General features: G+C 54.2%; 1 protein-coding gene across 1 annotated transcript; it reads right to left on the reverse strand.

Moving 5' to 3' along the window:
• Positions 1-682: 682 nt before the first annotated feature.
• Positions 683-10620, reverse strand: CIBAR2 (CBY1 interacting BAR domain containing 2). Its single transcript, XM_007939211.1, has 9 exons — positions 10559-10620; positions 9804-10038; positions 8568-8636; positions 8210-8311; positions 8077-8150; positions 6820-6928; positions 4336-4449; positions 2124-2222; positions 683-823 (listed from the first exon to the last, which is right to left on the reverse strand). The coding sequence occupies exons 1-9, from the start codon at positions 10618-10620 to the stop codon at positions 683-685; spliced, it is 1005 nt and encodes a 334-aa protein (XP_007937402.1).
• Positions 10621-10899: the final 279 nt, after the last annotated feature.

Genomic DNA, 10899 nt, shown 5'->3' on the forward strand with positions numbered 1-10899 from the left:
GTGGCCTTCGCCCACAGAAAGGCCTTCCCATGGTGCTGTCTGCAGAATTGAATTCCAGGACCCAGGGAGGAGTGGGGAGACAGTGCTGCATTGGGAATTTCCCCTCCAAATGTATCTCCAAGGGCCCAGGCAGGCAGCCAGCCGAGTCCAGTCACCCCTCCCTTGTTCCACACCCCCTCTAGTCTGTAGGTCTGTGATGTGCCCTTGGGTGACCAGGCACCAGATCAGTTGCGATTGCGCTGACTGTGGCTCGTGGTGACCCCGCGTATTGAAGAGCAGACCTGTTCTCCTAGGGTTCTCAAGGTGGTGGTCTTTTGGACACAGGTCGCCGGCCAGGCTTCTGAGGCACCTCTGGGCAGGTTCTAACCAACCTTCCAGCTAGTGGTTAAGCGCTAAACCCTTTGTGCCACCAGGGGCTCCCAACATTAATGCAGGCTAAACACACCAGGCCCCTGGGTCATACGCTTGGAAACAAGACCCGAGCACAATTTAACTGAGATTCTGCATTTATCGAGCACCTGATGTGTACCAGGCACAGGGCTAGGCGTGTGGAGTCCCTGGAGTAGTCTGTGGGGTGAGTGACACTGTCCCCAAGGACATGGGACTTGTCCAGGGTCACACCGCAGAGCCCCTCCAAGAGTCAAGGGCCTCTGACTTCAAGCCGTCCCAGTTCTGGCAGCTGTCATGGGACAGCCTTCTCCTGCTTGTGACGGCCTTGCTCCCGCCCCTGTCCGCTGAGCTCCTCCACCATGTCCTCCTCCATGGAGCCATCCTCACTTGTCCCCTCTTCTTTCCTCTGGCTCTGGACGGTGCTCCGAGCACTCTAAAGAAGAACAGTGACATCAGTGATAGCAAAGATCAGACCCTGTTTGCTGTACGACAGGCACAGTTCTAAGTGCTTCGGGCCTCGTGACGATTTGTCCCTCTAATTCCAGAACCCGTGCTCCCAGAACCCATGCAGAGGTGACAGTTACTAGCCCTGCTTTGCGGGTGAAGAATCTAAGGCACAGGGAGGTTAAGGAGCGTATCCGTTTTGCTCAAAGATGCTATAGAAGAACCCTGATTAAAAGGGGGGAAATCAGAACAGAATTTCCGAGTTTCATGGAATCCAGGCTTTCTGGAGTCATGGAGGCTGGTGAACCCCAGAAACTATCACCCTGAGATAATCTGTAAACCTTAACCCCAAAATATCCCTTGGAGACTTCTTCAAACCAAACAGGGTTCAGCTGAACCAGGGAAGAGTATCTGCCCTGAGCACTGTGTTCCTTTAAGATCTGTCTCCATGGGATCAAACAGACAGCAGCAACCCGAAAGACTAGACAGGACCCTTACAGGAACGGTGAGGGTATGTTAATGGAGGAGAAGCAACTCAGAAAAGAGGGGTGAGGATAGTTCTGCAACTTGCAAACTGTCTTCAGTGTCAGTGAATTGTACACGGAGACGCTGCTGAAAAAGCGTATGTTCTGCCATGTACAGTCCCAACAACAACAAAGTATTTTCTGAAAAAGAAGGAGAGAAACATTCACAATGTCACGCGGCTCGGGAGGGCTTAAACCCAGGCTATTGTGCTGGGGGCGGGTCGTACTTCCTCTGCTGTCTTTAGAGGGAGTTACTCAGAAAGGCATGAGACCCCTGCCCCCCACCCCCACACACGGCTGGACGTGCCCTCGTTCCGTCTTGTTGGGTGGAATGCTCAAAGGCTTCCCTGTAGAAATAGAAATGTGCTTGATTGCAGATGTCGTCCTTAGACCTTGCTGGTGTTGCAACGTAACAGGGAGCATGTATACTTATTACTTTGCTAAAATCTAAATAATTCTGAGACCCGTCACCCCCTGGGTGGGAAGCAAGATGGACCCACAGCCCACTTTTCAAGTGGCAGTACTCCAGGATGCCACTAGGGGGTGCCTGAGACACGGCAGCCACGGGCAGGGACAGCCTGATGAAGTGGTTTTCTTGGGCCTCAGTTCAAGGCAAGGTCCAAGCCAGACTCCAGAACAGCCCTCCCACTCCCACCCGGCTCTCCTCTGTTCTCATGGGCTTCTGTGATCCAGCCTCTCCCTGTCATCTCACTTTGTCGTAGGTCTGGCACCTCTGCACTCTACTTCTGCGCCCCCAGTGCTTACCTGGCTTGTGAGGGCCCACGGGACAGCAGAAGTGTTGGTGTCCGCAAGTGGCCGAGCGTTGTAATGGCCATGTACTCCGCGCATCTTGGTTCTGAAATCCTGCCAGTTGGGAGACACGGGGTGGGGGTGGGGCCGGGCAGGAAAGATGGTGGAGCCAGCAGGCCCAGAGATAGCTAACAGAGATGGGGCCACCACCTGCACAGGTGCTGTCGGGGCTTCCTGCTTGTTGTGTCGCATCATCCTTACAGCAGCCCCAGAGGTGGGCATCATCATCCCACTTTGTAGGTGGGACTGAGCCCCATCGAGGATGAGTGAGCCATCCCCAGTCACCCAGGAAGATAGCGAGATTAGAGGTCACTCTGCCCCTCAAAGAATGTCATAGAGACCTCCACTTAGGGTCATGTGCTGGTTTTACAGTAAGTCCTTAGATCCTCTGACATTTGTCCCTTCAAGAGGTGAAGTTGAATTCTGCTTCCCTTGAATGTGGGCTGGCCTCAGTGATTTGCTTCTAATGAATAAAATACAGTAGAAGTGACACCAAGTGGCTTTTGAGTTTGTCACAGAGGTGATACAGCTGATGCCTGCATTGGGGACATTGGTCCCCTCGCAGCTCAGTCTCGGGAGGCTTGCTGTGGGAAGCAGTCGCCATGTTGTGAGGAAGCTCAGACCACCTGGAATGGCTATGTGGGGGTGTTCCAGATGTCATTGGGCACTCTGGCTTTAGGGGATATGGCCTGTGTAGTCACAGGGCTCCATGCTCAGAAAGGCCCCATGCTCTGCTCTCTGCTCTCTGTCGCCAGCTTGGAATCTTAATTGTTGATCAAGGGGCCCCGCAAGTTCTGTGGCCTGTCTTGTACCCAGATGACAGCCATCATCACCACCAAACGTGAGTGAGGGAACTTTTGAAAGGACTCCAGCCCTAGTCATCTACTGATGGCAACAGTGTGAGTGACCCCAACAAGAACCATCTGGCTGAGCCAGTCAAATCCGACCATGAAAGAGAATAATAAAAGATGATGGTTGTGTGCAGGGCAGTGAATGACTTGGTATGGCTTTTCTAGCCATGGTCTTTGTAACTCCCACCAGATTACTGGGTGGGACCATGCAAATAAAGTGTATAGAACTCTGATGTTGGGATTGGTTAGTTTTGTCACGCTGCCAGGCTTAAAATGAGCCTTCCTAGAAGAAGAAGGGGAAGTCTCCCTGCCACTAAGAGAGACGAGCTGGAGGTAAAGATCCCTGTGCTGGACTGCCTTGGCGGAAGAGATGCCCCGCTGAGACAGATGGCCAGCTGAGAGAGAAGCACCCAGCTGCGAGACGGCAGCAGAGGAACCCAGAGGCAGGAGACCTCAGCGGGCTTTCCGGCCCGTGGAGCAAGAGAGCTGAGTGACCTTGGGCAGGAGGCTTGCTGGCCAACTGAGGTACATAGCGCTGTACCATCGGCAGAGCTGAAAGAGCCCAAGCAGGGCAGAGGCCAGGCCTAGAGGCCGAGGGCCAGAGAGGCGAGCCTGAGGCCATAGAAGAGGGGAGATTGCCCTGATCGAAGAACTGTATCCTGAGAGCGTTCCTGAACCTGAGTTGTAACCTGTTACTTCCCTAATAATGAGTATTGTCTGTGAGTTCTGGGTGGCCACTGCAATGGATTACTGAACCCAGCAGAGAAGCAGTGAGTGCCATGGGAGGGATGGTTAGTGTTAGAACTGGTAAAAAGGCTGGGGGGTGGCAGTAGGTCTGGCCTCATAGGAATCAGCCTTGGGCTGCTGATGGTGATTCTGTCTTCCTCTTGTGAAGTTAGAGGAGGTCAGATGCCGCCTCCATGCCCTTTTAGCATTGTCTCACATCACTGGTCTGAGTAGTGTGTTCAAGGTGACTGGGACAGCTCACTCCTGATTTCAGTCAGATTAGAGGGAATAGTAAACATGTCGCTCACATCAAGATGACAGCAAGGGTCAGCCTGGAAACACACTGTTGTCCGTTTGTCTATGCAAACGCTGATGAGTCTGTGGATATTGCAGATAGACGCATTGGGGGGGCCTTCTCCACCTCTCAGTGTGGTACCCACGGGCAGACACGAAAAAAAGTTCAGCAGAATGAAGTTTCAAAATTGGAAAAATTATAGAATGTTACCAAGAGAAAGTTCTTGCATCAAGACAGAGCCCAAATCAGATATGACTGCACATACCAAGCAGAAAACGGGCGCTTTTTTACCTACCTCTAGATCTCGCTCCAGGTCGTAGTTCTCCAGGGTCCGGAAGGCGCTGGAATACACCTCCACCGCTTTTGCATGGAAGACCATCTCAATGGTTACAAAGTCCAAGAAAATCTTCTAGGGGAGAGAAAACCAAACCGTTTAAGTAATACTGCTTGAAGGACAGTCCTGGGTAACGTCGGGATGGGTAGGTGGGGCTGGCTGGCCTCGTGGGGATGAGTCCTGGAGCAGAACTCCACTGTGTTATTTTCAGTAAGATGTATTTTTGTTTGAGCAGATAACGCATTCACATGTTCAAAAGTCCAGACATGCTGAGGTCCATGCAGAGACATCCTGCTCCCACCCCCGGCCCCTTCTTTCCCCTCTCTCCCCTCTGTTATTGTTGTTGTTATCTGCTGTCGAGTCGGACCGACTCATAACGACCCCTCCTTGGGTGTCCGAGGCAGTATCACTAAGGAAGTAGATTGCCCACCCTTCCTTCCCGAGGAGTGGCTGGTGGGTTTGAACTGCCAGCCTCAGGTTAGCAGTCAAGTGCCTTAGGCACTATGCTACCAAGCTCCCTCTCCCCTCTGTAGGTGGTAACTTCCGGAGGTTTCATGCACACACCTTCACTGTCTCTTTACATGAACACATGTTCCTGTCTCCTCCCTTTCTTTTCTCACTCTGAGCCTAGCTTTTATTTTTCAGTTGACAATAAGTTCTGGCAATCTTTCCTTTTTGTTTGTTTTACATCTGCATAGTGGTGTGAATGTGTGAGTAATTTATTAAACTAGACTAAACTAGTCCCCGGCAGATGGGCACTTGACTTTTTCTTTTTAGTCTTTTGCTACAACAGGCGAAGCAATCATGAAGAACGTTCTGCAAATGTTGTTTCTTTGCTGGACGGGGCGGCTGGCGAGTGAATCCCGCGCATGGAGTTGCTGGGTCACAGGTTAAATGCATTTAACTACTCAGTGCTGACCATTTGCCCTGCACGGGAATTGTACCCAAACATGTGGGCACTGATGCCACAAGGAGTTTCTCATGGGGTTGTCTTCTCAGCTCCGCACCCATCCCTGCAGGCTTTGTGTCAGCCACTCGAAGGATGTGGGCTTACAGGAAGGTGGCTGTGGAACCTCCCACCCCTGTCACCCGTGGACTGTGGTGGTCTTCCCAGAGACAAGGAGGGCAGTTGCTGGTATGTCATTCTGTTCTGCCCAGGGACCCCTCAACCTGACTGGACTCAGCTGGCAAGTGTGATGAGTGATAATGGGGGCAGGATGAAGGCAATTCATGTCAACCCTTCTTGTGAGAAGGGTCCACTTGGCTCAGCGGGCACCACAGAGCTCCTACTGTGAGTTAGGCCCCAGCACATTGTCCTACTGTGTGGGGGCCCAGCCCCGAAGTGGATTTTGAACTTATCTTTAAAACAAGAGAAACCACAGGAGACTGTCAGTCAAGCCCAGGGATGACAAGTGCCATCTTCCCATTAAGAGACCCACGGAGAGCAATATGGAGGCCCTGGACAGTGCGAACTGTTAACATGCACGGCTGCTCACTGAAGGCTGCGGGTTCAAGTCCACTCAGAGGTGGCTATGAGGAACGGCCTGGAGCTCAGCTTCAAAAAGTCAGCCACTGGGAGCACTGCGGAGCGCAGTGTACTCTCAGCCGAGAGTCAGCGTTGACTGCATGGCCGCTGGCCTCTCTGGGCAGCAGTCCGCAGGGTGACTGGGGGCTCGAGAGTGGACGAAGGCTACTGTGAGCAGCTGGGCCTTCAAGACCCTGGCTTTTCAAGGTCCTTGCAAGAGCTGGGCTCTGAGCCTGGGATTCCGGGCTGCGCTGGGAGCTGGCGTGTGGGTAGAAGTGGAACGGCCCAGCTGGCTCCCTGCACCTCCTCATGGTACATTCAGAGAAGGGTCTGGAGCTTCAAGGGTAGAGGACAAAGGCTGGCAGAGCCTGGGGGTTGCAGAGTCTTCCCGGTGGACAGCTTCCGGCAGGACAGCTGTGCCCAGAACAGCTGCCCTGAGCAGCTGGCCTTCTATGCCCTGCAGCCAGGATTAACTGTACTGGCAGCCTGGGTTCCTGAAAGCCGTGTTGGCACAACTCACTCACATATACACGTTTTCACATACATGTGCACATATGCACAGAGTTGCTCACACGTATATGCAGGTACCAAGACATGCACACATGCACACACACATGCCCATTTACATAATGCTCACACCCATGCACACACACTGGCACACATACCAACATACACACTCTTGCATGCATGAATACACACTGCTCACATGAACACATGTGCATACATACAAGCACACACCTGCACAAACATAGGCTCCCTATCACACACACATCCTCATATACACACACATGTGCACACATTGCACACACCCACAAAGGCTCACACATAAACACAGACTCATACACATACGCACTCATGTGAATACACACACCGACACATACAAGGTGGTCAGCACGCAGTGTCCCGACAAGAACCCCTACCTGCAGGTCCTCCAGCTTCTGCTTCTGGAAGGCGTCGATTGTCTCCTCCAGCTGCTGCGTGGTGCGGCTGGCATCCACCGAGGCCCTCTGCACACTGGTCTCTGCCTGGCTTGAAGGAAGCAAGAGGTGGAAGGTGTCAGGCACCTTCTGATCAGCACCTTCTGGATCATTCTCAGTCCCCTCACCTGGGCTCTCTGATTCACCAGAAGAGTGACTGAATAGCGTTGTGGCTAAAGTGATGTATGCTAGGGTTGGACAGCCCTGCATACCAGCTGTGTGACCTCAGGCAGGTCACTTAACCTCTCTGAGCCTCAGTTGCCTTGCTCATAAACTAGGAAGCATAACAAGACCATCCCTGCAGGGTGGTTGTGAGGCCCAGACAGTGGCACCCCTGGGCTTTGACAACAGTGCTTCATGGTCATGGACATGAATTCTTGCCCAGGCAACGTTGTCATTTGTTAGTCAGCTAGTCATCTCTTTGATCAGTGTGAAAGGCCCAGGGCACGAAGAACTGGTACTTTGCAGTCAGACAGCCTCGGATCTAAATTCTGGGTTTGCCGTTTAACTGTGTGACCTTGGACAAGTCACCTTTCTCAGCTTCAGTACCCGCCTCACTGCAGTGGGGCCGTCATTGCAGCCTCACAGTTGTGAAATGCCTGGCCGAGGTGGTTGCAGGGAGCTGGGGCTCAGCATCCAGGAAAAAGCAAAAGCCAGACCATTTGCCATCAGGTCGACTTAGACACATGACAACCCCATATGCGTCAGCAGAACTGCCACACGCGACGGCCTCGGATGTGTCCGAGCAGAACCGCCAGTGGCTTTTTTGGAACTAGATTGCCAGGCCTTTCTTCTGAGGCGCCTCTGGTGGCCTCAAACCCTCACTTTTTTGGCAGCAGCCAAGTACCCAACCATTCATACCGCCTAGGGACTGAACACTGAATAGGTGACAATAAACAAAAGCAACACATAAAACAAAGTAAAATTACAAAAAAGTCAACAAAACAAAAGCAATAAAGCCCTCAGGAAACTGAGGCCCATGGAGTGGACTGACTTGCGTTGTGTTCCCCAGCTGGGTAGTGTCAATGCCAGGACAGACCCAAGTCTCCTGAGTCCCGGGCACCTTTGAACATCCCGTCCTGAGCTCTGGGCCCTGCACACACGTGCTTCTGCCCAGGTGAAAACTCACCTGGCTGTTCCATGAGGTTGTTCACTACCTGAGTGTGACTCCACTTCCCCCAGACAGATGGTGACACTCACCTGGGACTGAAGTGGCCACCGTTAAGGATCCAGGATAAGCCAGGCAGCCCCTTGGGGGACCCACCCCTCAGCCCCTGCCATGGGCCCAGATGGAGAAGACCACGAGTGTCCTGGTGAGAGCTGGGAAGGATACAATCATCTGCCGATCTGAGGGTGACTTCTGCCTCAGTTTCTCCAGCTTTTCCAGTTGCTTGATCTCATGGTTTCGGATACCTTTGAACTTCTTGATCTCAGCCTAAAAGGAGAGGAGGACTGACCCCTGGGATGGTGGGGAGACCCAGTGCTGCCACTCTTCAGTGCCCTGGGATGATGGGGAGACCAAGTACTGCCACCCTGCCTTTTTTCCTGGGACCGGGCACTGGGAGACCCAGTGCTGCCTGCCCTGCAGTGCCCTGGGATGGTGGGGAAACCCAGTACTGCCCCTCTGCAGTGCCCTGGGACCAGGGACAGGGAGACCCAGTGCTGCCTGCCCTGCAGTGGCCCGCACTTACCCGGGTCTGCTTTATCTGTGCCCCGTAGAGTTTCAGAGGGTTGACGACCTTGGTCTCCAGCCTCTCAACCTGGAGGAGCAGGGACAGGGAGAGAGAATCAGAGCAGAGGGACACAGGGTGCTAGCTGGCCTCTGTGGGGCCAGGCTCAACACCCAGCCCCAACCAGCATTTGTAAGCGCCGTCTGCATCCCCCGAGCTGTGCGTCTAGCCCGGGGAGGGCAGGGCAGCAACAGACGCCCCGCCACCAGGCCTGGGCTCAGTGCACGTGTCTTCCGCCCCCGAGCTTGGGCAGCAGCACGTTGGATGTCCTTCACCTCATTCTGCCTCGCTTCCTCCCCTGTACACCGGGCCTGACTGTGGCCATGTGACAATTCACTGGGACTGTACAACCCTAACAGAGCCTGAGGAGCTCAGTGGTTAAGCACCTGGCTGCTAACCAGAAGGTTGGTGATTCAAACCCAAAGACTGACAGCCTTGGAAAGCCCTGGGGCAGTTCTACTCTGTCCTGCAAGGTTGCTAAGTCAGATTTGACTCAATGACAGTGGGTTTGATTCTGGTTTTTCTGGTACAAATCTTAGAAAGACAGCACCGGGCACCAAATCCATCTTGGTGGGCTCATTACCGGGCAGGACTAGGGGAGGAAACGAGCAGCGCTGTTGCTCTCCTAACAACCGCCCTGGGCTGATGAGAACAACCTGGGCTTCGGGGCGGGGCTCGCATTGAGAGTCACAGCAGGGCAGAGGCGGGACACCCAGGCGCCTGGTTTCATTGCGCTTGTTTGGTTGCGCTTTGCAGATACTGCGTTCTTTACAAATTGAAGGTTTGCGGCAACCCTGCGTCAAATAAGTCTGTTGGCGCTGTTTTTCCCACGGCCTGTGCTCCCTTCATGTCTGTGTTGCGCTTTGGTCACTCTCACAGTTTTGCAAACTTTTGATCATGCTGTTGCACACTTCACAGACTATAGTCCACTGTACACATACGTTTGATGTGTACTGGGAAACCAAAAATGCATGGGACTCGTTGTACTGCAATATTCACTTATATTTGCTTTCTTGAGGTGTCAGTTGAGGTGGGCAGCTTCCCAGCCTCCCAGGATTTCTTCCTCTTCCCTGGAATTCTGGGAAGCCTGCAGGGTGTCCTGGCCTGAGTCACCCCTCATCCCACTCAGGAAGCCCCTGGACGCTCAGAAACGACTGCCGACCGTGAGACAGTACAGTAGGAGCCCAGGCCACCCACCTCGGCCTGACGGTAGTCCTGCACTTTGGCCAGGTCCTCGGCGAAGTTCCTCATGGTGGCCCGCAGCTCGGGGTTCTCAGTGTTGGCAAAGTCGATGAGCTGTTTGACCAACTGGTCGGCCTTGTCCCGCAGCCGGGCCGTCTTGCGGGTGTAGGCGGCCAGCAGCGAGCAGAATTGGCTGAAGTACTTCTCGGCACTGGTCACTGTGTTCTCCATCACCCTCACCTGGCTGTCCCTGCGGAGGCAGGTCCTGAATGGGCCTCTGGGCAGGGACCCCGGGCAGTGCAAGAGCAGCTGACCGTCACAAGCACCCCCCAGCCACCGCTGACGGTGGGACGCACACTCTGTCTGTACCCAGGACAGAGCCCTTCATGCGTGTTGGGGTGTCGTCCACCACTTCCCGCAACTCTGCTCCTCGTGCCCTTAGCCCTCGGGGAGGGGCCTGCGGGGTCCAGCAGACCTTTCGGAGACGAACGGGGGAGCGCGTGGCCTGGCCAGGCAGCACAGGCGTCGGCTCCCTCCGCGTGCACCCAACCTTCTCCTGACACCCTCCCTCCCAGGCTCACCCCCTGCACTCCCAGCTGCCCTCTGGACATAGCCCTCACCTGGAAACTCCCTGGGGAGCAGCCCTGTGTCCCCCTGATGAACCCTGCCCTGTGTGCCGCCTCAGCTTTGGCAAAATCCAAGCCGCTGCCGGAGTCGCCGGGCTATGCAAACGTACTGCTGCGAAAAACCGTTGTTGGTTCTGAACCTACCGAGAGGGACCTTGGCAGAAAGGCCTGCCAATGTACTTGGAGCCATTGGAGCCCTGGCACATGCTCACCACGGGTCACAGCAGGCTCCACGGCAGTGGGCCGTTTAATTTGGGGGTTAAGCTATCAGTGCTGTCCATTTTAAGATGAATGAGCGAGGCCCAGAGACATGAAGCATCTTGCTAAAGGTCACACAGCTGGCGCAACCTCTACTCCTGGTGGGTGGGGTGGTGGCAAGCTTCAGGGGGAATTGCAGATTCTCTGGCCTCAGCCCACTGCTGTGAACCAGTGGCTGAGTGAGGCCCAGGAAGCTGCGTGTTTAGGAAGCACAGTAGGTGAGGTGA

This window comes from Orycteropus afer, unplaced genomic scaffold (genome assembly GCF_000298275.1).
Source record: "Orycteropus afer afer isolate SDZICR_OR568_19922 unplaced genomic scaffold, OryAfe1.0 scaffold00057, whole genome shotgun sequence".
NCBI classification, from domain to species: Eukaryota; Metazoa; Chordata; class Mammalia; order Tubulidentata; family Orycteropodidae; genus Orycteropus; species Orycteropus afer.